The sequence below is a fragment of the Anas acuta genome, chromosome 3 (assembly GCF_963932015.1).
Source record: "Anas acuta chromosome 3, bAnaAcu1.1, whole genome shotgun sequence".
Taxonomy (NCBI): Eukaryota; Metazoa; Chordata; class Aves; order Anseriformes; family Anatidae; genus Anas; species Anas acuta.
Window position 1 is genome coordinate 8,509,386 of NC_088981.1, and position 25,958 is coordinate 8,535,343.

The window sequence follows — 25,958 nt, forward strand, 5'->3', positions numbered from 1 at the left end:
ATAATAACAATAAATAATATAAAAATAAAAATAATAAAAATAATAAAAATAATAAAAATAATAAAAATCTGCACTTGGGCAGCAGAGCGGGAAGAGCATTTGGGGGTGCCGGGGACCCCTCCGCCTCACGCTGCACCCCCCTTGCTTAGAGCCCAGCAGCCCCGAGTTGCGGCAGAGAGGCACAGCCCCACTTCCCCCTCAAAACTGCCCAAAATCGGGGTTCCCCCCTCAAAAAAAAAAACTCCCCCCACCCCCCCCTTTTCCCGCGCATGCTCGCCCCCGCGGGGCCCGCCGGGAAGAGCCCGCCCCCTCCCCCGGCTCCCCCCGCCCCCCGCCGCGCCGCAGCGCCCAGGTGGGTCCGGTGGGGCCGCGGCCATGGCGGCCGCTCGCGCCGGGAGGGGGCGGGGCCGAGCGCCCGCTCCTGAGGGGAGGGAAAATGGCGGGGGGGCGGGAAAGGGAGGGGGGAGGCTGAGGCGGGGGGAGGGGGGGGGGGGGGGGGAGAAGGGAAAATGGCGGCCGCGGGGGGCTCGGCCGTGCCCTGCCCGACCCGGGCTGTGCAAGGAGCGGGGAGGAGCCCGGTGGGAGCCCCGCGGAGGCGGGAGGCTCGGCCCGGGGGAGGGTTAGGGGGAAAGGGGTGGTGAATGCCGGCGCGCTGCTGGGTCCGCCTCTGCCACTGATGAAATTTAAATTGCTCGGGGCGAGCACGGGGCTGCGCCGGGCTCGGGAGGCTGCTCCCGGAGGGGACGGGGCCGCTGCTTTCCTCCTTCCCTCCCTCCCTGCCCTCCTATCCCGGCCGGGTGCGCTGTTTCTCCCTGCTCTCGCCTTTACCGAGGAGCGAAGATGTCGTTCGCCAAAGGTAGGCTGGCTGCTGCGCCGCAGGGACCTCGCTCCGCACCCGTTTGGTTTTATTTCAGTTATTTCGCCGTGCCGCCTCCTTTCCTCTCCTCAGCAGCAGGCTGTGAGGCGTGCCAGGCTTTCCCCCGGCAGGTGACGGGGCCCGTCCCGTGGACGTGGCCGTGTCCGTCTGCTCCGCCACGCAGCACCCCGACAGCCCCTCACCACACATGCAGGGGCTCCCCCCCCTTGCCTCTCCCCATCTGCCCAAGTTTTTTTGGAGGTCTGAGTGTGTTTTGGCATTTGCCAGCCCCCGCCGTAGGCTCCGGCACGCTGCCCTGTGAGCGTCTCGCCCGGTCTTGAGTTGGGAATTGTACATTGGGAAACAGGGAACTGACCCGCCAGGGTCGTTTCGGGAAGAAAAATTACTTTGGTGCATTGCTGTGGCACTTCTCCCCCCTCCCTCCCCTCCTTTCTGGTGATCCTAGCGGTGCGTGTGTGGTTTTTCTGTTGCGGGTTTCATGCCTGTAGGTTTTCTTGGTGTAAATCCGCTCAGGCCTGTCACCGCCTGTAGAAAAAAAGAGTGGGCAATAGGAGGTCTTTTGCTGTGTGAACTTGGGTCCTGTGGGGATCTGAGAGCTTCTGCAGGCTTTGGGAAATCAGCCGCTCGCCCAGTGGATGCCCAGGAGTGTGCAACACTTGCCGGGTAAGTGCAGTGACACTTTGTGAACGTCCTGTGACAGCCGGGTGAAACGCACAGCACCGCTCGGGGAAGCGCTGAAGCCACGCTGCTCACCTGGCGTCCTGAAAGTTGTCGAGACAAGCCCCTTCTTGCTGTGAAACGAGTGACAAAAATAGGCTCTGAAGCCTTCTTTTTAAGCGGAATTGGCTTATCTCAGCCTTCTGCTGGAGGTAGCCATCTTGCAGGCAAGTGGTACTGTGTTAACCTACGTAAAGATCAAAGACAGTTCTTAAAATATTACCGAGCTTTTGACAACACTGGAAGCTTTTTTAAAGAGTACTTTTACTGGGCTGATAGCACCAAAACATGTTACTGATGTCAGGTGGTATTTTTAGCAGGAGGATCAGCCTCTAGACCCAGAAATCGCGCTGGGTCTGAGCGGTAACATCGCAGCCCTTGGTGTACGCGGCTGGCCAGGACGGCGGCCTGGGTTGCAAACTTCTGAGCGAGCTCAGGATAACACATTTCTCCGTGATGGGGAGACAGTGGCGAGGTTTCACTTCGTGTGTGCTTCGGTGCCGTGTGTGTTGACAAATTTTGCCTGTAGCGGTAGGGAGAAAGAAGTTTGCAAATGATTCTTGGGTATGTTGAGTTCTCAAAAGTCAAGTGAAGTACTAGTTCTCAGTTCTGTGTTGGGCAGTGTGGACGTCTGTGAAGTTCTTATCCCTGTCAAGGATAAAAATTGCCTTGAACTTTCCAGCGGAGTCGGTGGAAGTTAAGGCATTCACTCTGTACCCTCAGCCCCGAGTTCAAGGATAGAGCATTTAAAGTTCAGCTGCGTGTTTCAACTTACGGGCCAACCTTCCGGATTTTTATGCAAGTAGTCTGGCTCCGAGGAAATAGAAATAATTTTCTGGTGCAGCTCTTTCAGTGTGCTTACTTGGATTGCGGTGCTAATTACAATTCCCAGCCCAAAGGATCCCAACATTTTCATGAGAGGACTTCTTGCTTGGCTTGTCCCGTGACTGCTTCCTGTGCCATGACCCCGTATGCTATGTACTAAGGCAGTGAGTTCTCTTCTGAGTGAGTTAATGAGCTCTTAGGGCAACAAAACTGAGCTTTGTGTGTTCTGTCTTTTAATGTAAAATAAAAGGAGGGATGGCAGAAAGGAAATACGCTGCTGTTCTCTTTGTGTGCAGTTGGGGAAGCCTGGCCCTCATTTTATTTCCCATGGTTCGTGACCATCTCCTCTTTAGTAACTTGATCTGATTTATCGTATATTGTTTGTTTCCCAAGTGTCAGTTATAAAATCCTGCATCATAAACCTAAAAATACTGTGCTCTTTACCATAGTTCACGGTGTGAGGACAGTGGCAGGCTAACAGGGAGATAAGAGCAAAGTAGAAATAAAGGTGGGGACAGTACTGTTTGAGGGAAACTCTCACCGGTGACTTGACTAAAGGTCTTTCTCTACAACTTGACGGAGCGTTTTCTGCTGAAGGCATTAAAAGAAGGTGTCCTGGGTTGTCATTTTTCTTGAAAACCCTGTGTTTTCTGGAGCCCCAACTGTTTCATCACGCGTTTCTGTTCTGCACTCATTCCTGTGTGGGCCCATCCCTTGTGAATCTTCCGCTGCCATATCCCACCCCTTTCTTCCTTCAGAGGGGAGCTGAAGAACAGCGATCCTGTAAAAGTGAGCTTCAGCTGCAATCCGAGGCAGCTTTTACAGAGGTGCAATAACTACTTTGCACTGCAGCCTTAGGAAATTCGCCTTGCCTGTAGGAAATAACTGCCCTTAGAAATGCAGTTGCACTGGCTTTTCTACTTCGTTGCCATTATGGTGAAGAGGGAAATAAACGTTAACCCGGGCTGTTAAATTTAACAGCAGCGCACGCTGAAGGACAGCAGCCATCCTCCTGCCATCGCTAGGCTGGAGGACAGAAACACCAGCTTCTTCCCCAAACCTTGGAGGGGTTTTCCTTAGGGAGGAAATCCCAGCAGGAAGGCTGCTGCTGAGCTCCTCGACGTTGGGTACAGCACTGAAATTCTTAGCCCTGCACAACAGATCCCTCCCTGCACCCGTAATACTTGGGTCGGAGGCGTGTTTTTGTGGACTCCAGCTGTGCCAGCTCTCTCATTCCTCTTTCCCCCAGATGATCCCAGTACGGGCAGCACCAGCAGTGCTCTCCCCAGGCACCCACATCCTGGTGGGCTGGGTGAGACCAGTGGTGGCCACCAAATGGTGGCCAGGAGGCTGTGGGGTGGTGGCTCTGGGCACGGACCATCGGGCTGCTGCTCCGCACGCCTTCAGCATTTGCTCATGAAGCCCTGGAGAATGCGTTATCACGTGTTTACTTTGACTCTGCCTTATCCTTTTGGTTTGCTTCTGATATTGCTTAATCTCTCAATGCTTTTTTTTTTTTTATCAGGGAGATCCACGTCTTTTGGCCATCGCGAGCCAACAGGATCTTCCTGCTTACATGGCAGCCTGGGACAGCTGTTTGCTGGCTCTTCCTTAACAAATGACAGCCTCTGTTGAATACTTGGTATTTGCAGAGTTTCTGCTGGGCTGCGTTGCATCATATCGGGAGGTTCAGCATGTTTTACAGGCTGATGAGCTGCGAGAAATGGTTGCTGCTGTTGCTGTAACCCCAGCCCCGTGTTACAACTCCTTGTAGGGAGGATTACAAACAAACAGCTGAAAGTATCTTGTAGCTGTTGTGGTCCTGGAAGTTTAAACACTGTTTCCATGTGCATCAACTCCAAATGAGGGAAGGAAAGCTCAGCAGTTCTGGGTGAAACTATTCAGGTGGTAGAGATCTTGTGTTCCTTTCTGTAGGAGGAAGTACTTTCAGTGAAGAGCTCTTGTGTTTTTACTTATTTCACCTGGAAAGATAAGCCTAACGTGCCTCCAACTGTTAACCTGTTTTTACTACCAAGTGAAGCACACAATGAAAAAATGAACCTATTGTTAATTGTGCTATTCATCTTGTGCTGGCGTTTCCCATGTGTTACAGCACGGCGTGTGCACTGCAGCACTTGCCTCTCTATCTCCTTTTTTTTTTTTTTCCTTCCCTACCTGCAAAACAGTGCAGTCAGGAAAATGGCTTCTGTGGGCTTCAAAGCAAGGGCTTGACACTGTGACCGAGTCCGGGGAGTGTTTTGCTTAAAAATACAATCAAAACCGTAATGCAAACGAACTGCCCCTGGCTTTCCGAGGCATTCTTGATAGAATAGCCTTTTAATGCATGTCCCAAATAAGAAAACTTTAACCAAGGCTGCCTCTTCTGTTTCCTGGGACTATCAGTTCACTTGCAAAGTTTTTTCGTGCCCCTTTTTTGTACTAGTATCAGGGTGTTTCTAACATTCCAGCTATATTTGGCAATGCATCATTCTCTGTGTTATAGAGAAGCGATTACTCAAGGGATTTGGCAGAAATTAAATTAACCGAGGTCTTTAGAGAACATACTCGGAATGTCTTTAGGGAAGGCACTCAGTTTGCGTGTTTTCTTCTGGAAAATAAAGTCAAGCTATCTTCCATTCCTTCCTGTGCGGTGCTTTGACTATGGGCTTCACTGCATGGACCGTTTGTGTATTTACTCTTTCACATCCATGGAGCTTATCACTTTCAGAAGCAAAACAAATGCTGAAGTGATGGACGGACTATTTTTCCAGGTTGCTTAGTAACTGAAGGGCATGCTGTAGTGTGAAAATACTCATACGATAAAGTAAGGGAATATTTGCTGGAACAAACGGAAGACTGTGTGAAAATGCACAGCATAAATAATTAAAACGTGTTTTTATTTGCTTCTGTGAACAGAAGGATGCCCTCGATCACAATGTTCTGCATACAATATTTTTTTAGTGAATGGCTTTTTTGCGCTTTTACTCGCTAAAGTAAAAGTTGATGTTGTAGGACACGAACACTTTAGCTGCCTAGCAAAAAATAAGTGTGCTGCTGTGGATTTGGAACGTTTCTTTTGATGGATCATTGATCTTCCGGAACTTTTTAGAGTTTTGAGAGAAGGTTGGCTGTTTTTCGCACCCAATTTAAGATCTGTTCTCCAAGTTACTAGGAGCAAAATCTCTAGGTTCCTGGAGTGCTTGTACAGTAATAAAACAAGACTGGATTACATGATTTTTTTTTTTCCCCGAAGAAATCTGAAAGCTGTCTACGGTCTAAATAAGCTAGTTTTCTTTTTTCTTTTTTCCCCCTTTAACCTTTTTTTTTTTTTTCCTTTTAATTAAAGATTTCAGCAAAGCCATGTCTCAGGCTGGCCCCTCACAGTTTCAGGAAGTCATTCGGCAAGAGCTGGAGTATTCAATGAAGGTAGAACTTGATAAGATACTTGCAACCGCACCTTCAAATGAGCTGGAGGTAAGAAGTGTGATGTGAATGCAACTCAAAGCCTGAGAAGGTAGAGATTTTATACAAGGGGACAAATCACAGAATATTGCTATCCTTATTTTTAAGATGTGCTTGGGTCATGTGTGGAAGAGTAGCCTGGATACAGTGTCAGTAGGAGACTTTGAGTTGCATGCAAACTGCACGACAGAGTTATTACTAAGTGTTTAATCATCTTTAGTTATTAAAGGTTCTATATAATCTGTAATGGATTACAGAAAGAGAGGGTAAAGCTGTTACTCTAAAGATTTGGCCAAATTCTTGTGCTTATAGTTTTGAATAAAGACTTGCCTTTTAGGTATCCAAGGTGTTGGATGTCTTTGTTTTTGTTTTTGTGTTTTTTTTTTTTTTGGCCCTCCCTCCATCCCCCAAACTCCCACTCCCGTTTTTAGTTTTAGTGAGAATGAGCTTTTGGCACCTTTTGGAATTTAAAATTTTATCATGTCTGTACTTCACGAGCTGACAAACTTGCTCTTGTGAATGTGTTGTATGTCAAGTTTGTAAAAATGCTTCCATGATAGGGTAGGTACACAATAAATACCAGTATTAATTAATATTATTTCTTCTCTGTAGCACACCAAAAATGACCTGGAAGGATTTAAGAAGTTGTTTCATAGATTCCTACAAGAAAAGGGACCATCTGTGGACTGGGGGAAGATTCAAAGACCACCAGAAGATTCTGTAAGTTGCAATGGAGACGCTGTCAGTAGGGGACATAAAGCTATATACCATGGAATAGGTGTAACTGCCACGGTTCTGTAAAATCACGTAGGACAACACTTCGGGCTCTAGCTGAGAAGTAATAATTTAAGACATATGCTGTGTGTGTTCCTGAACATCAGGTCCTGCTTAACATATGCATCAAGTTCTGCAGTGTTATTTTGTTAGCTGTTCTCTGAGCAGGAGAGCAAAGTGGGACAGATGCCATCTTACCATTTGGTACCTTCTCTGGAGTGACTGGTAACTTTTGTTAGAGGGGAAGTAGGTAGGACTCTTGTTGTTCCCCTTTCCTTCCTGCCCATGACAGAAGGTCGCGCGTCTCAGTTGAGACTGTTTCCAACAATCCATTCTGCTAAATAATTCGAAAGGGACATATGGCAAGTGGGCTGGGTTATATAGCTCACTTAGCAACTTCTGTAAGCTACAGCAGCACTGTAAAAGTGAGGAATCTGAAACTTGTAGCTGACTTGAAGGTTTTTGAGCATCATTTTCTAATGCCATCTCTGGTGTTGTAACTTACAACCTGCTACTTGAGATGTTGCTGAAAAAGCACTAAACATTTTTTTTTTTTTCAGCAATATTTAGTACCGAAATAAACAATTCCTGTTAAACCTAACCTCATTTGGTTGATTCATCTGCAGCCCGAGGCTGTCCTTGGACTCTTGCGTAACTAACGGTGTAGCTGTGCTACGAATTCTTGCTTTTCCCAGTGCCGTAATCTTGGCATATCCTGAGACTTCCTTACACATTTGTGGTCTCTCTTCGCCTCTGTGGTGATTCAATCAAGGCTCTGTTTGCAACTGAAAGACAGGCTGGCCAGTTACTTCCAGAACAGATGCAGCGCTGCTTTCTAAAGCGTTGATGAATGATGCCGTTTTAGAGCAAGTATAGGGCTTTTTCCAAGGTTGAGTGTTTTCTTTTAACTTCAAAAACATGTGATGTCTGTCTCTTCTGTACTGTAACACTGAACAAACTGTTGCTTTGGGGAGAAAAATCCACCTTGAGGAAAGAGGCCAAGGTGAGAAGTTGGAGTTCTAGATAACCTTTTATAAGGAAGCCTGCAGAAAAGGGGGCTGCTTTTAGTCTAGAGAGGGGTGAGGCTCTAGGGGAGTGATAACTTTTGAATATGTAAAAAGGTAGCTGCAACAATCAATGAACGGAATAAACTGTTCTGTGTCAAGATAAAGCCTGGGATTAAATTACAGTAATTTGATGCAAGTGAATAGGCTGCTTTGTGGAGAGGGAGAGCTATTGTCTGTCCATTTTGAAAGTTTTGCACACTTTCAGTGGGGGAAGAAAATCAGGTTCTACAAGGGACTGAAAATTACTGGGCAGGACAATGGGAGCAAATGTCAAACAGGAGGCATGAGAACACTGAAATAGGTTGTTGGAGATGCCCACGCAAGGCAAGCGGTTTAAAAAGAAGGCCTAACTTAAGATCACAAAGGGCTGAAAGGAGGGCAAGTTTAGAGTTGGTATCTCTCTTCTTCCTTCTGGCCTTTGCTGGCTCATCCTCATCTGTGTCCCTTAGCGAGGAAGCAACTTCTGATCAAAAACAGGGAAAAAAGATGCAACATCCTGTTGCTTTGGCTCAGGTGAGATGTGTGCATGTTCTTAGATGAGACTGTGCTTCCTAGCATGAACTCCAAATCACACGGAGTCACAGAAGATGTCACAGAAAAAAGATAGGGAAAAATACCATCAAACAAGTTTTCTTCCCATGCTACCTTCACTTTGAAATAAAGATCTCTTGCTTTCCTGATCTGACAGGAGGTGGGTTGAGTGCTCTCAAAATTGAAAGTATTCTTAATTTTCTTGATTTATTTATTTATTTATTTATTATTATTTCCCACCCCCCCACACCTGCAAGGGTTTCATTTCCCTGTCCTCAAAACCTTCTTGTATTTATCCCAGATCTACCACCTGTATGATACGTGTCATGTTGGGGCTGTTGGAAGTGAAAGGTGTCCTACATGAAAGTGTTTCCAGGTGACCTGCAGAGAAACGTCTTCCAGATTATTCTTTGCTGAGAGATATGACTTGTGGAATTATTCAATAAGTCTTGATTTCTTTACAACCAGAGCTATCAATCTTACTAGTAGATGAGAACAGTAGGAACTTTTAAAAGGGATGAAGAATGATAATTTTCAGAAGGGCTTCAGAATCAAGTCTGCAGTCCTAACTTCTTTGGAACAGGTATCTGTGAAATATATGCAGATTGAGTGCTTTTATTCAGCTCCCATGGAGTTTTCATCTCCTAGCTATAAAAACTTACAGTGCACTCTCCTCCTGGTCCTGTGGGAGCAGCACAGAGAATGTTATGGGCAAGACTTTTGGAAAGCTGGTTGGTAATCTTGTAGCTGATTTATAATTGCCCATTTTGATGATATCATTTTATGAGGTGGGGATGTGGGGGGCAGTGAGGTTCTCATCTACTTTTGAGACTCTTGTGCTACAAGTAGCTTGGCCTAGAAAGGAAGGACTTAAAGTCCCCAGGGTGACTTGATTTGCCTGTGATTTTTCTGGGGAATTGGCTTGCTGCTTGATCTGCCCAAAGGATCAAGAATTCTGGCATGTGTAATCTTCAACTGCTAGCTGGTGAAGCTCAAAGTATGTGTTTCGGTACGTAGGTGCATGTGTGTATGTATATGCACATACACTTATAAAATCTATATACATACAGGTGTGCACGCACACGTGGCTGTATGTATAAGCACCCAAAAACGTGCCAAAGGTTTTACCAGCTTAGAGTTAATGAATAGTTCACTGCATTTTTAGGCTTTGGCTTTTAGTTTTCTGTTTTGCATAAGGTTCTTCTGAATGTCAGGTTCAGTGGGAAAGGTGTTCCAGGCTTTTCTGCAATGCTGTGCTGCGCAGGAGGAGAATTTCTGATCAGACTTCCATGGGTCACTTAATGTTTTATCCTTGGTACTTGTTCTTTGAATGCAGTTTTCTGTTCTTTTCTGAAGCATCTGCTGACAAGTAAAGGCTCCTTTCAGTAAACCAAAATGTAATTGTGGTGTAATGTTCCCCCTTTTTCTCTGCAATGGGAGATTTTATTCCTGAACTCCATATTTTAGTGTAGCAACTAATACCGATGGGCAAGCAAGCTGTAGGCTCCAGATGAAGATAACACAAGATTGAACCCATTTTGTGCTATATTGGTAAACTTCTGACTTGTTTTTTCCTTCCAGATGCTTTCCTTCTATATGTCCAAAGGCTTACAGTGATAGCTGGCATAGTTAGGACCCATTACTGTTACAGTCTTCAGAGAAGAAAGTGCACTTAGAGTGCTGGTTAACGAGGAGGAGACGAGGTAAAGAATGTGGACACGGCAAGTGTAATTTAATCTTGTTGATGTAGATTGCAGTGATCTGTTTGTTTGACTTGGAAGCAGTAACAAAGTCGTGCTGGGAGGCCTCTGAGGGAACAGCAGTGAACAAGTTAACCTCAGAGCAGCAATGCAAAACCTCATCAGTGAGCTAAAGAGAGCATCCAGAGCACTTTGAGTGTGAAAGGAGCATGTCTATTATGATATTTTTTTTTTTTTAAACCCAGTGCTTGGATTGTCTGCAGCTTGAGCTGTCACCTCAAAGAACTATATCATGAAGGAAAAGAAAGAGAAAAAAAAAAAAGGCATGCTTTTAATCAAAAATCAAATGTCTTCCTAACCCTCAAATCTGGAAGCAGGTTTTAAGGGTTCATTCGGTGCATTTCTTTTTTAACTGTCCTTTGGTGCTGAGTAGATACTCGCTTGTTTTTCTGCAGCTACATATTGACTAATATGGGTGTATTCCTCTCCAGTCTACCCATGATGAGGGCCCAGATGCTCATTTTGTCTCTCTGGCAAACTGTTCCAAACATCCTTGCAGTAGGAGTATACTTCTGAGATCAGTCACACTCCCAATGTTGCCTCATACAGACTGTTCCAAAAATCACTTCGGTGACATTGTGTGCAAAACCAAATGAAGCTAGATGTTATCGTGGCAGAATCCCTGACCACAATTTCGAGATGTCTCAAATGACTAACACTGTAGTCATGCGCCTGTCATTCCTGCCCATTTTTGTTCCTGAAGTATTTCCCCATCAGTGCTCGCTTGTCAAGCCCAGTGTTCCAAACCCTTAGAGCAAGAAGTGATTTTTATTACTGGGGAGCACTTTCTGCTCTTGTGTATGTGCTTAGGAGGTGATGAGGCAGTTCCTCTGCGTGTTAGAGCCTACGTGTGACTGGAACAGCTAAATGGCAGTGCTGACACCTAGCAGGCCTGATGCTGCAGGGATCCTGCCTGAATTTCAATTCCCAACGTTTGTTTTTCTCTGAATTAAAGACCCTTCAAGATCCAGGGCTTCCTTGCCAAGTTGTCATTTCCAATACCTGTGCCAAAAGGAACTGAAATATTTAGCAAAGCTGAGTTACATATTTTGTGTTGGAGCTGATGCAACCGCAAATGAAGTAAATGCATGACAGAGGCCTGGGCGGAACTGTTAACTGCATCAGGACTGGGTTTTTACTCTGAGCTTTCTGCTTAAGCTCATTTCAGACACGATAGTGAAGACATAAAAGGGGGAGTTGGAACTTCAGCAAAGGAAAACAATTTTTGAGGCAGTCTGGCCCTGAACTGAGCAGCAGACTTTCTTGGTTTTGGAGAGCTGTACTGGGCATGATGCAAGAAGAAAGGAGTAAGACTTTAAAGGTGAAATCACGTTTTTGGCTTTTCAGACAGCATCTGAACACTGTGGGTGTGACTCATGTCCCACTTGCTAAATGTTTAAATCCCCTGGCAGTCTAGTACGGGGTGGTGTTGACCTTGAAGTAGACAGGAGGTAGTGGCAGGGAGTGAGGATCAAGCTGCATTTCTCTTCTGAATGGTGCCCAGCGCCAAGTATAAATCTCTAGATCCTGTTTGTAGTGAATTGTTCTTTAAGCTTTCTGATGCACCTTCAGCACGTTAAATTTGAGGTTTATAACCTTTTTGTTAGCAAGAAAAAAGTTGTTTTTAGTGTCTGCCCAGCCTGAACACAACCACTGTTGTTGACAAAACGCAGCAAGGTTCTACTTTTTGTATGCTTCTGTTCCTGAGAAGTTCTAGAAGCTTTGGAATGAATTTCCCACCAATGTTCTCCATGAAGTAGCAATATGGTGTGTGTTTTTAGGAGCAATCTTACAGTCACAGCACGTGGCTACCTTGGCCCTTGAGTAACTCATTTTAATGTTGACCTTTGGAAGGCAAGGGTCTGTAGGTACAGAATTGTACGGATCCATTAGTTAGAGATTTAGAAAAGAACAACAAAAAAAACCACCTTCATAGTTTGGGCAACAGTCTTTTTAGATAAGAACTGGGAGGTTGTATGCATATTTGCTAATTCTTCTCTGTGTGCACTTGGAATTGGATATCTGCTGTCAATTCCTGCATTAGTGACCCATTCTGCTGTATCAGCTGTCTCTGTCTTTCTGACAGATCTATGCTTGTAACCTTCAGGATGTTTTATCTTCTGTAGTTTGTTCAGATGCATCCTGCACCACTGGAATGCTGTATCCATGTCCTGCCTCTTCCATTTGTTCTACATGTTCCCTTTTGAAAGTATAGCAGAATAAATGGACTGTGGATAGAATAAACCGACTATGAACAGATGGTATTCCTGAACGGATGTGCAAGTGGAATAAAAGAGGGATTGCACTAGACCAAAAAGCTTCAGTTCTGTCTGATTTTTGCATATCAACATTCTGCAAAACCACTTCTGTCAAAGATCCTTGCATAGCAGCTAGAAGATTGCTAGAGGATTTTCTTGTGTGTAGTTTCCCTCGTAGTGGGAAGGAAAGGGTTGTGTGAGATGGAAAGGATTTTGTGTTCTCCTGCATGAAAATCCTTCTGCCTCAGGTTCACAGTGTGCCTCTGCTGTTCTTGTCTAGCACGGCCATAGCAGTGGTAAGTTAGAGCTTAAGGTCTTAAATTTATGCTTTTATGAGAGGATGGCACAGCTGGTGAAAATGGTGGTGTTTCCAGTTGGAACTGGAGCAGCGCACATTATTTGTATCCTTCCTCTCTCCATCCTCCCCTCTCTTCCAGTTAGCAATGAATTTCATGTGAAAAAGGTCCCATTTTGATGAAGGTTCCTTTGAATTGTTCTAATCTCTGGATCGGCAACGAGTGGGTGACCAGATCTGCCATGCAAGCTCATTGCTGTGGCTTATCTCGAAGCTGTGGTTTTGCTCCAGGTGTGACTGGCTTTTGTGATGTTCAGCTTCTCTCCCTCCCACCTGCTTAGCTCCTAACAGCCCCAGAATCCGCTCACCCAGTAACCGTGCGTGGCTGTGTCACATCCGTGCAGCGAGCAGCCCGCTCTGAACCAGCAGAGGCATCTGTGGGAAGGGGTGAAGTCTTTTTGGTTGCCACGCAGCCCTGGTAGGGAATGCTGAACTCATCACGTGCAAAGTTTGGTGGGTGCTGTTTTCATGGATCCCTTTCTGATGGCTGCTGCCACCGCTTTGGTACGTGCTACTTCAGTTGTGCCAACGTGCTGTTGTACCAACAGAGACATCCGGAAATGCCAAGGCATTGCTGAAGCAAGACCAGTCCAGCGTGTGCATTCTTTTGGTTGCAGAGCTCTTTGCTGATAACCAATTTCTGGAGCTGTTCTTGCCACTGTCCTTGCGCAGTGTTTTGCCTGGGTCAGTTACCTCAGCTGTGTGCAGCGCCTGCCATGCAGAATCCGTGGGGTTGCAGATGACGAGCTCCATAAACCTGTGGTGTTCAGTGATTATTTCCAGGTCAGCTGTAGCTGACTGGCAGTCCTTTGAGGCACGATTACAGGAGTGATAGTTTTCGCTTTTGTTGTGAAGATTGTTGTACAAGCTTCCCGTTAAATAGATGTCATAATCCAGCCTTTCTGCCCAACTAGCGAAGGTACGGTGCGTGTAATCGCTCTTCCCCCTTCCTCATACCCTAAGGAGCTGACTTTCCTTATTTCCTAGTCTATAAAAACGTCTTGGTGTTTCCAAGAGACTTTTCTCTATTTCAGAGTGTGCCTGTGTGTGTATACACACCACACATGTAAGTGATAAGCCATGTATGTCCGTGTTCTGTTTACTTTCTTTTTTCAAATATTAGTCTCCTGGTTTTCTTCATCTCACTTCCTGGAAGAAATGAGCCTCTCAGCTAAGTTATAAATAAAACAACTCTGCGGACTTGAAAGCTTTCTCTGTCTTAATTTAGCTGAATATTGCCAGTCATAAGTTTCCTGATGAAGGGCAGTAGTGTTCCTCTGTAACATAAAGTGCTTGTGTGGGCAATCTGAAATGGTCCTGTACGAGTCTGCTCGATGTGGGTATTTAGGAAGTGGCTTTGAAATGATGTTTGTCTAGGTTGCCACGGCTGCCCCGACTTAGTAACCTTCCCATCCTGGTATTCTTTGGACAGTCGAGGTTTATGCACGTGGCAGAATTGTGACAGAGGCCAGGACAGATGCAAGTGACAAGTATCAGTAGCTTCGTAACCCGTGGGTTGTGTGAATACAGCTCAGGGCCAAGGAGAACAATTTCCCCTTGCAGAGGAGAAAGGGCAATATTTGAGAATGTCTGGAGAGGTGTAGGCTCCTGCCACACATGAGTAGGTCGGGTTTCTCATTTGGTAGCTTGCCTCCCTTAGAAACCCACTGCAGAGGATCTGAATTCCCCTCTTGTCCCCCACAGCTTTTAGTGTGAGGGAATAAAGAGTAAAGCCCTGTTGAAACAGCGCAACCATCACCGCCTTGGGCCTGCTTCCATTCCTTCTTTACCCTTCTAGCAAGCAGGAGACATCAGGGCTCATGTGTGGTGCATCTTTGAGTAAAGAACATACTACTGCAAAAACAATTTGACAGCTACCAGTTTGTTCCCAGACACTTTCCCTGTGTAATAGTATAGTTTCATGCAAGTGTATGTGTTCTTGTTTATTTACTGAAAGTACAAAGTAAAGATTGACTTTTTTTTTTTTTGAAATAGTTTATGGGTTTCTTAGACTTTGATTGAATTTCTGCATAAAAAAGAAAAACAAAAAAAGCATAGTTATAGTCAGATCATTTACCTGTTGGACTCTTTTTTTTTTTTTTTTAATCAAATGAAACCCACTTTAAACAAGGAAATGGTAAGACAAAGATTGACCTCTGTGCTAAAGGAGCACTGAGACTACATTGACCTGTGGAGGTTATAATATGTTAAAGTCTTATTCCCAGTTTCCTCTAAAAACACAGATCGCTTCCTTAAGCCTCCAGACAAACAAACTCATTCTGTAGACCTCACAGGATGGCCGAGCTCCTGACTTGACAGGCACAAACCCAAATTTAAAAACAAACAAAAAAACACAACAGAAACCATTAAGAGAATGTTCCCCAGGGCACGGTATCGCGGCGCAGGCTTGGCGTGGGCAGGCTCCCTTCTGGGGAGGCCACGCATGCGTTTGGGCTGCACCGTGATGGGGCTTTCATCCCGGGGCTCTGAGTCGCAGCTGAAGTGCTCTGGAGCCACATTTGGCTGCTCCCAATTTTGCTTATCCTGGGTTATCCATCTCTTAAGCCTTTGCTGAAGTTGGACTGTGGGGATGCTTCCAAAATCCTGCTGGTAAATTTAAAATGCGCAGGGGAATGTTTTGATAAGGCTTAGTGGGCCGACAGTGGTGTACCGGTGCTTTATTCCCTGGTATTTCAGGTCTTTTGCCCTTTTGCCCTGAGTCTCCATTCATTTCTAGCTGCCACCTTATCTTCCACCTTCCTCCCCCTTATCAACCTCAGCTGTCTCTTTCCTTACTTATTTCAACCTTCTGTCATCTCGGGATGATGCAACTGAGCATAATTTATAACCTGGAGGCAGCAAGCTGTGCCACGCTTTGGGGTGGGAATAGGCTGCAGCTAGCTAGCACGTAGGGGAGGGCACGGGCAGCGTGGTGGGCTGGGGAGAGGAAAAAGCAAGCCAAAATGGGTGAGTATTTCCCTTCTGGTAACAGCCTCTTTTACCCTGCCTGTGCTTCTTGGAGTAACACATGGCACGTAAACTGGACACTGTGTGACTAACTGGGAAGATGTGGTTGTGATTGGAACGGTAGTTTAATTTCTTGATGTTGCCAGATACTAAATCTTGTTTTTATTTTTATTTTTTGTGTAAAATGGAGTCTGTCACACCCTCACGTGAGAAAGCTGGAATGGAAGGACTCGCCTTACCGCTTCCCTAGCAAAGTGGTCAGACTAAAGTACCTTTCGGTTGCGCTTTTGGTTTTATAAAAGGAGCTGGCATAAATTATTCATAACAAATTGTGAAGTTACCACTTTAAGCCACGTATTTAAAACTGTCAGACTTCTGAAGTAAGGGATTTTGGAGACCTGTTTTAAGCCAGCTGGTTAACAAGGAAGGAGCCCTTTATTAATCCTTTTGTTCAAGGCAGCAGAAATCCGGAGCAGTCGTTTTGGCTTAATATACCTTCTTCTGGGGGGTTACTTCAGATGTGCGTTTCTGTTGAAGTGCGGTGTTTGATTTCATGATCTTACGATACAGAACCAAGATGAGAAACTGGCCGTCAAATTGCTGGGACCTCCTGAGCCCTCGTTTTAAAACTGTCTCTCTTAGGTGTGTGAATCAGACTGTGGTGCCACAGGGACATTGCTAGGGGTCAGAGTTCTGGCTGCCCTGAAGTCAGCGTTGGACTTTGTGTCTGGTCTGACAGATCGCCCCTCCCTTGTCTTTTATTGATGCGTGTAGATTTTTCTGACAAACCTGTGTGCTTATTCATGACAAAAGGGCATATTATTTCTGCTGTTATCACTCTGGAAAACAGCACGTCAACGTCACCTGCTCTGTTTAATCAGCTGATTCCTTCTGCTAAGGAGGACGTGGATATTAGCAGACAACTGCAGCAGTGGTTGTGTTCCTTCGTGCTGCCCGAGCCACGATAATGCTGTTTGCCTTCTAGCTGGCTTGCTGGGAGAGTGAAACAAAACCTGTCCAGCTACAATGTCTGCTGCTGTGACTTAGCTGGAAAATGGAGGCTTAAATGTGTGTGATTTTCCTCTTCATTCTTACTTTCCCAAGCAAAACCACGTTTATCTTGAAGGCAGTGGTAACTGTAGCACTGGGGATGGTTCGTGCATTACTCACAGGGCTCCTTGCCTTGCCCATGAGGCTGTCTCAAGGGTTTTTGGCATAGGAGCCTCTGTCACTTTGAAGCATGGAGAAGTACAGTTAAGCCTGAATTTACGTGTTTTCTTGGAATGTGAGAACTTGGTAAGGAGCGTGTAGATGGAAACATTCCTGTCCTTCATGTGTTGGCTACATCTCACCAGAGGGTCAACAGCGAGCCTGGATGTTATCTCTTCTAGGAAGCGTGTGGTCTGGTGGTACTGAATTCCCAGTGTCTTCTCTGTGCTAGGAGACGCTGAGAGGGATTGCACCTGCCAGAAACAACCAGCAAAGCTCCTGGTAGTTGTGTAGAAAGTGGCTTTTAAAAACCACACAGAAGGAAAATAATTGGTAAGCTTGTTGGACGAACCTCTTGCTTTTAGTTGTATTCATTCTGATGAGTGTGTATCACAAAACTATTGAAACTCGTCTTGTTCTCCACTAACACTGCCCACTGAGCCAGAAAAATAAGTCACAACATTGACATATGGTTTTCTATTCAACAGCTAGAGTGTTTCAACAAGGAACCCGGTGCTATTCTTACAGATATTTAATCTGTTTTTGTAGTAGCTAAAATATTTGAGTGAGGGAGTAGGGCTTTCAAGTCCAGTTAATGGCTTGCTTTTTTGGAGCATTGGGAAACATTTCTAGGTGGAATGTGTTTTAAGCAGTTGCATCAAGATGTTCCTCCCGGGCCAGTTACCACTGTTTGAGTAATGAGAGTTTAGTTAGTCATTACGCTGCAGCTTGTGGAGTGATCTTATCTTTAAATATATACCGTGAGCTTTCCAGATCATGCAGGAGGCAGAATTTCCCTAATGTGAGGGATCTGCTCTAATCGGCCATCTGTGGCCTGCTGGAATTGCACAAGTTTTCCTCCCAACCTCCCCACATCCGAGTAAGAAATCTGACTCTTGTTCCAGTGCACCGTGAATTTCCAAGGAAATTCGGGCCTGACTTGCCTGAAGCAGACACAGACTTCTGAGAAGGACTTGGTATGTGTTTGTTTTCGGAAATCAGCTGTGCGATTTACAAATCCCTTATCAGAATTACAATCACTTCCTTGCTGCTAGAATACGTGCAGCACTGAAACACAAAGACTTTTCCTCGGAAGGAAATCTCTAGATGGGCAGGCTAAAAGATGATTGTATTGATTTTGCTGGCATGATACCTATTGTTGCACTATTACCTTTGTTTCCTGGACTTATGTGCTCTGGACTATGGGAGAAGCAATGCCTAATGGAAAGCATGCTGACTTTCATTACAAGTCTGATTTTGTTCTCTATCCCTAGCCCTAAACGTATCCTATACTCTGTCCTTAAACCTGTAGGATATGGCTATATCAGCAAAGTAGAAGGCTTTCTGCAAGGTTTGATGAACACATCCTGAAAAAATGAGGATAAGAATTAGGAACTTTCTTTATTCCTTCATTGGGAACTTTCTGCATTCCTTCCTGTCTTCTCTTCGGCGTGACGAATTATTATATTGGGCTGGTAATATGAATAAATATTACTTTAGGCTGAGTCAAAGAATCAACCTTTTGCCAAGAATGTGTTTCTGAGAAACCTTAATGCAATGTATCAAAAAAATCTGCCCTGACTTCAGGTTGCTCAAGGAAGAAAAGTTATGTCCAGTGTGTGGAGCTTGCGCTCCTAAATCACATCCTGACTGAAGGAGGACATCTTACGGGGAAGGGAGTTAGGCGAGTCACAAAGAGACCCCCCCTCCTCCTGCAGGACAAGAGGAAGCTTGGGTTAAGCAGCGTAACTGGGCTGACTTATTCTGAACCCCCCTTCACCATCGAGTCGGCTCCCTGTATCTGGAAGGAGTAAACTGAGACATGCCTGGATGAAGCTGATGGTGACAGGTCTCACAGAGCCTAGGGGGCTTCTCTGGAGAATAGGTTGTGGTGGGAATAGATCGGGTTATTTGTATTGCACCAAATTGGGCTGCTGTAGACTCATTTTGCAAACGTTCTGTAGCTTTCCTAAATCACATATGTCAATTTGGGTATTGTTACCAAATTTGAAGTTCTGAAAACTTTTTAGGAGAAAGCACTTTCCTTCCAAATACCTGACTTTCTGAAAATTTTGCTTCTTACAGATCCAACCCTATGAGAAGATAAAGGCTAGAGGGCTGCCCGATAACATTGCTTCTGTCTTGAACAAGCTGGTGGTTGTGAAACTCAATGGCGGCTTGGGCACAAGCATGGGTTGTAAAGGCCCCAAAAGCCTCATCGGGGTGCGGAACGAGAACACCTTCTTGGATCTGACCGTGCAGCAGATTGAGGTAACTTCCGATGAGCTTTGAATGTTGTGGATGCTTCAAGGGAGCTGTGCACTTGAGACTTAACTCTGAAATCACCTTCACCTAGAGCTGACGTCCTGGCCAGTACAGAAACACTTTCCACTAGAAATCTGACCTCAGTGAGCGCACGGCCCAGGAAGTGGTCACGCTTCCCCTTTTTGGGGCGAGGGGGAATTTGGGTCCAATTCTAGTCTCGCTGTATGAGCCGTGGTCACTGAGTGTGCTGCGTATCTGAGTTGTACTTTGGGGTAGAGCCTTCCCTTTCTGCACAGGATGAAGCAAGGCACACTGAGCTCCTGTGGGAGCCTTAAGAGAGGTGACGGTGGAGGCCTGCCAAAAGAAAGAGGGAAAGGGGGCCTGCTCTCAGAGCTAGTGGTGGAGCAGAGAATTGCTTTGGAAAGAATGGGTGCTAGTGATGTGCAGCACATGTGGACAGAGGGGATGGAGCAATCGGCAACTGAACTCTGTCCTCTCTGCACATGTTAGCACAAGAGTAATTCAGCCTGTGCGCACCAACCGGAACAGGGCTGGTTGTGTCCAGCTACACAAGGGACCAAATTGTGGAGCTGGCCTGGCGTGGCTAACTCCTGGGCTCGCTTCCGACTCCTCCAGGTGCAGGTCTGAGTGTAGCTTTGTTTGTGTGCCTCGGAACAAAGCTCTTCACAGCAGCTCCGAGTTCCTTCTCAAATTAAAACCCTCATCATGGAAGTGATTGCTAGGATTTTCCTCAGAAGGAAGAAAAAGTAACAGCTGCTGGTGCTGGGAGAGGACGTTTCAGCTTATGTTTCTATTGCAGAATATTCCTCTTGCAGCAGATATTTCAGATGGCCATTAGAGTAGGAAATCGAGTGTGCTTGTTCCATAGTTTTTAGAACTCCAACCATTTTTGCCTCATTGTGTATTTTGCTTGGAATAACTGTCTCATGTATGCAGGAGAGTCCCACACACCACTTAAATTTATGTCCAACTAATGCAGTCCTAATCCTTCACTTCTGTGGGCGCTTCCCCAAAAGGGTCATTGCAGTATTCTGACTCCCCCAGAGGTTAATGATCCCAAACATTCCCCAACAGACAAGGGTGATCTGGTGCACCAAGATTTCAATTCAATTAAAGTGTACTTTCTGCATGTTCTTTTGGTAGAACACACTTGTTTTCTGTTTTCTTTTTTTCCTTTGCTGTGCTGAAAGTGCTCACATGTATTTTAGTTGTTTTATAGATGCCCAAATAATTACCATTGCAACATTTCATCCATTATGTGGTCATGATAATATTTTCTGTCTCAAAGCCTGACAAAAAGGCTCAAAACTGCTTGCTGTGCAGAGAAGTTTTTGCAACCTTCCCTTCACAGACTTAAATAATTTTGGGGAAAACGTGCCTTTTGTAATCAACAGTAGCCTAAAATTTAAAAGAATAGTTTTGCAGTGTCATGCTCTTTAAATTTGGAATCTTGACGCAGATTTAAAAACAAAGATTAATTATATGTTAAGTAATGGGTCTTATCTTAAATACTTCACTGCTTACAATGATTTGTTTTCTTTTACTTGCTTTATTGTGTATTCTAGTGGTACAAGATTTTTTTCTCTTTTATCTAATGGATAGATAAAGCAGACTGGAAATAATAAGTGTATTTCCTTTTTCCCCAAAATCTTAGGTGTCAGGAGTTAAAGCTAAAAATACATGCTGAATTTACCATTTCTTTCCCATCTCAGCACTTAAACAAAACCTACAACACCGACGTTCCTCTTGTTCTTATGAATTCCTTCAACACCGATGAGGACACAAAGAAAATCCTGCAGAAATACAGTCACAGCCGTGTGAAAATATATACCTTTAATCAAAGCAGGTATCAAAAAACTTTTCTACTTGAGGTGAAAGAAACACTAGCTTGCATTTTCTCATGTTCCAAATAGTTACGGTGTTTAGTTTGAGGTAGCAGTGGTATTTTCTATACTCACGTTCAATCTCATTATTTGAAAGGAAGACTGAAATGTCAGGGGGTTCAGTAGAGTCAAAAGCGATGTATTAGAGAGAGATGTGGGGTGGGGACAGGCTACAGTTTCAAGAAATGGGTGTAATGGAGTGCTGGATGCTGGCCACTTGGTTCCTGAATTTGCTTTTAGGATAGATGCCTGGGCTCTGGAGGGAGACAGAACGTGGTTTCCTTATCGAGAGAAACCTCTTATCGAAAGTGGCTGATGGGGTTGGAGGTGCACTTGGCATGCTCTGGAGCCCTGTGTCAGAGGAATGCTGTTTTACTGCATGGTCTGAGAACTGTGGTTTTAAATCCGTGAATGAAAGACCGTGATCTGCACCTTCTCAGTGACCTAGCAAGCATAACATCTAAAGCTGCATGAAAAAGCCCAGGTAGCTGCACCCAAACTATTGCATTTTCGTTTTACTTTGTGCTAACAACCTAACAAAACTGGTGTCTTTCCAGGTATCCTAGAATTAATAAGGAAACTCTGCTGCCAATAGCCAAGGATGTATCTTACTCAGGAGAGAACACAGAGTGCTGGTATCCCCCAGGCCACGGAGACATCTATGCCAGTTTCTATAACTCTGGGCTGCTGGATAACCTTATTGCAGAGGGGAAGGAGTATATTTTTGTATCCAATATAGATAACTTGGGAGCCACTGTGGACCTCTACATTCTGAACCATCTTATGAACCCACCCAATGGAAAACGCTGCGAGTTTGTCATGGAAGTCACAAATAAGACCAGGGCAGATGTGAAGGTAAATGCAAACAGTTGTGCAATGTGTCTGAGTGCCCGTGTGTTGGTGCCAATCTGTGCCTCTTGTCTCTTCCGTATGCATGAATTCAGACATACATTAAATCTTCTTATAGCTATTTCAGGCACCATTTAACACATCAGCTGTGATCTCATTTGAGATGCACAAAATCAGCGAGTTTATGAAGTTTTAATTCATGGAACAAATTGGATCTAGCTTCTGGGCAACAGCAGCCAAGGACAGCCTGGAGCTGACTGATTACTGACAACAAGTAATTTCTGCAGGCCATAGGTCACACTCTCCTTACCTTCTCCAAACTGTCACTTGCATGTGGGAGAGGTTTGGGGATGGTAAAAGCAGTGCATGGCTGGGATATAGGAGTTGTATCACTACTGACTGAAACCTGCGTAAGCTCCTTGTGCAGCTGTACATGTGAGCATAATGCAACGCAGCTTGTTGGGGCTGCAAATCCCCTCCTGCCCCAGCTGCCTGACATCGCACAAAGTCCAGGTTTGACAACTTATCAGATGTTTAGGGCACATATCAAATATTCCTAGTGAGTAGTAATTTGTCATGTAACAGAACTTTTACCTTTGCTCTTTAAAGTATGAGGCTGGAGGGAATGTGGTTTTCCCCCTGCTAGTTGTCAGATACCAAGAAAGGTCTGACAGTCCTATAACACCACAAAAAGGCCCTGTAAAAATACCCATGGAGAGTCCAGGTTGTCTAAGAAACGGTGCAGAGTTAATAGATTTGATTTCAATTTTGCACTGTAATCCAGCAAAGTGCTAGAAGATGACTTTTGACAAAAGCAGCACTTGCCAAAGATTCTCAAGAACTTTCATTAACAGAAGTAACTGTTCGGGAGTGCTGAAACATGATCATTTAACAGTTCTGACTGTAATTTAAACACGCTCTATAATTAGTAACCCAGTAGCTGAACACAAGTAACATGTTTTCACTGAGGTTCAACTTAAATGGCACCAAAGCAGTGCATGCAGCTGGGGTGGTGGCTTCTCTGTTGGCAGCTCACTAACAAACCTTAAAACTTCTTCTTTTACCCCTGCAGGGTGGGACACTTACGCAATATGAAAACAAGCTGAGACTGGTGGAGATAGCTCAGGTCCCAAAAGCACACGTTGATGAATTCAAGTCTGTGTCAAAATTCAAAATATTCAACACAAACAATTTGTGGATTGCTCTGTCTGCAATTAAAAGGCTGCAAGAGAAAAACGCTATTGACATGGAGATCATTGTTAACCCAAAGGTAATCAGATAAGAAGATTTTAGAGGAAATAGACTCAAAAAAATAATTGTTGTTTCTGTGCAACTAAACAAGGACTGCTGCCTTCAAAAAGGAGCCAGTCTGTTGGTACATGTGGAGCTCTGAATTAAGCTAGGCTCTAAAGCTGAGTGCCTTTACCTGCTGGTCATGCTTACGTGAGTTTTCTCTTCCAGACCCTGGATGGAGGTTTGAATGTTATCCAGCTGGAAACTGCAGTTGGTGCTGCTATTAAGAGCTTTGAGAACTCCCTGGGGATAAACGTACCGCGCAGTCGTTTTCTGCCTGTTAAGACCACGTCCGATCTCCTGCTTGTGATGTCGAACTTGTACAGCCTTAATGCTGGGTCTTTAACCATGAGCGAGAAGCGAGAATTTCCGACAGTGCCTCTTGTCAAACTGGGAAGCTCTTTCACAAAGGTAAACTCCCAGAATTGCACTTGTATTTTCTCATGGTATAAAAATACAGTCCATAGCAATAAATAAAGTGAGGTTTACTCTATCTACTTCTACCCATCATACGTACTGTTCTGTGCTCCTTCACCCCATCAGTTGAGGAAAAGTAAGGGGTTGAAGGTGGACTCTAGTGCTCACCCAGCTTTGATGGGATATTGCCCTTACTGTCCCTTGGTTGTAGTCATCTCAGACAATATGACAATAAATGACAGAAGTAGCAACACTTATATTTGTCAGACAGAGTCCAGAAATACCTTTTAAAAAGAATTTTTAAAAGAAGCTCCAGTGTTTGTCTTAGCCTACAAAGGGATTTAAAACTGTGTGTATTGTTTCTTCCCTTCAAAAGGTTCAAGATTACCTGCGGAGGTTTGAAAGTATTCCAGATATGCTGGAACTGGATCACCTCACAGTTTCAGGTGATGTTACGTTTGGGAAGAATGTTTCATTAAAGGTGAGTTTGCAAGCAGGATGCTCTTGCATATACATGACTAATCCCTGCCACTCTGTAAGAAAACCGATCCTAAGTCAGGGATGCTTCCAGGGGAAGGTGCTAAGAATTAAACAACAGCAAGAGAGCCTGCAACAAGGATTGCAGTGGTCAAGTTTGAGCCAATATTGCCCCTTCTGAATGAGCACAAGGCATTACCAGAATCGGTGCTTTTCTGTACAGCTCTAGCAAGAGCTGAGGTTTGTCTACAAGTACAGGCCTGTGAAAACACCACAGACCTGGTGACTCTGTGTCCAAAACAATGCTTGCATCTTTGTGATGTACCAGGCATGTACCACCTTGCTTCCCAGGCTGGCTTTACAGCCATAGGCCAATTCTCATCAATTTGGGGTTCTTGATTTATTAGTAAATGTTGGAGCTGAGCAATTTAGTTTCTATTTCAGATGCTTTCTTAGGATCTGTGGCACAGTACTTACATATCCTTGCCTTATAACCATAATGGTGAGCTGCATTACCAGCTATGGCAGTAACATCTTTGCACCTAAAAGCAAGCAGGCACGATAGGATCATATAAAGCAAGTATCTATCTTTAAGTTATCAACCCTGCTTGTAATCTGATGATATCAAGTATGCTCATATAATTACAATAATTCCAATATTATTGCTTATTTCAAAGCTCTGTGTAAAAAAAAAAAAAAGTAATTCAGTTGAAGCACATGCAGGGTCTGGCTGTTAACAGCCTCCCAACAACGCTGCTCTAACTGTTGACTTAGAATGAGCTATCCTACAGTAAAGTTCCTGACCACTCACTCTCTTTTCTGTGACTCCAGGGAACAGTTATCATCATTGCAAATCATGGCGACAGAATTGACATCCCCGCGGGAGCTGTACTAGAGAACAAAATCGTGTCAGGCAATCTTCGGATCTTGGACCACTGAGTCGGTGGAAGGGCATGGCCGGTTCTGTAGGCTGCTGTGCTAAACCAGCCTGGTCATGGAAGAACCTTTTAAGCATTAGAAATAAGTACACAGAGGGCCTACGCTTTGTCATCCTCACAGTACCCTGCAGTATTAATTTAAAATTAATTTCTCTTGCTTATCTTTTTAAGCAGACACATAGCGCAATGGATGTGCGTAAGTAATGTTTCAGTCCTTAAAGAGATTCTGTAACTCAGTTAATATAACCTTGAAGTGCAATACTGTTTGTCTTGAGGTAAGATGGACAGATCTTCTTTGATAAGAAGTTAAGAGGCTTGCCTCTAACATTTAGTAGTTTTGAATTGCTTGTAACCGCAGAAATAAAGCTGTGAAGCAATACATGTGGGACATGGTTAGCTACTCATGCAACTTTTTTTTAAATGAAGTGTAAATGGCAGGCACAGTTGAAATAAACCCAAAGTTTCACTACTGCTAAATGGGCTGTTTCAAAACCCTGTAGTTCATGTGCTCACAACTCCCCCAACCTATAACCCTCTTTAGCCCCCACAACTGACAGGTGGGATTCCTATCACGATTATACTGTACGTCACAATGCTGGGGTAAGGCTGTCAATGCCTCCGTTTCTGTATTGTGAGAGCGTGGGCGTCGCTGATGTTCCCAACTCACCCAAAGAATCTAATACTTGAGAAAAATGCCTCAGTATCCACATGTGGTGTTTGCTTTTCACATCCCATTTAAGACTGGATCACCCATTAGTACCTTTATCCTTGATCTGCCCTCTTTCAATAAATGGATTACATCACGTTGACTCTGTCCATGTTCATACTGCCACAGACACATGTTAATTTATCTGCTCTTGACTCATTTCTAGATTTGTACAGGAATTGAAATCCCTGTCCTGATCACTATTGATTTCTTAATGTTTCTCTTGTATTTACATGCAGACAATTTATTTTATAAGCTTAGTATAACACTGGTATGTATCATTAAAGAAGTTGGTCTTTAAAAACAA

The 25,958-nt window shown here is 44.6% G+C and overlaps 1 protein-coding gene across 3 annotated transcripts; it reads left to right on the plus strand.

Moving 5' to 3' along the window:
* The first annotated feature begins 314 nt into the window (after window positions 1-314).
* On the plus strand, window positions 315-25,958 carry UGP2 (UDP-glucose pyrophosphorylase 2). 3 transcript variants are annotated; one of them, XM_068675589.1, is made up of 11 exons: window positions 315-352; window positions 5,766-5,893; window positions 6,494-6,601; window positions 17,708-17,779; window positions 18,888-19,073; window positions 20,801-20,934; window positions 21,529-21,826; window positions 22,893-23,090; window positions 23,282-23,524; window positions 23,907-24,011; window positions 24,839-25,958. In XM_068675589.1, exons 2-11 carry the CDS (start codon window positions 5,780-5,782, stop codon window positions 24,944-24,946), a joined length of 1,566 nt encoding a protein of 521 aa, XP_068531690.1. In that variant the 5' UTR covers window positions 315-352; window positions 5,766-5,779; the 3' UTR covers window positions 24,947-25,958. The 3 variants fall into 3 exon arrangements, with proteins under 3 accessions (XP_068531690.1, XP_068531689.1, XP_068531691.1); XM_068675588.1 differs by lacking the exon at window positions 315-352 and adding an exon at window positions 553-856; XM_068675590.1 differs by lacking the exons at window positions 315-352; window positions 17,708-17,779 and adding an exon at window positions 564-856.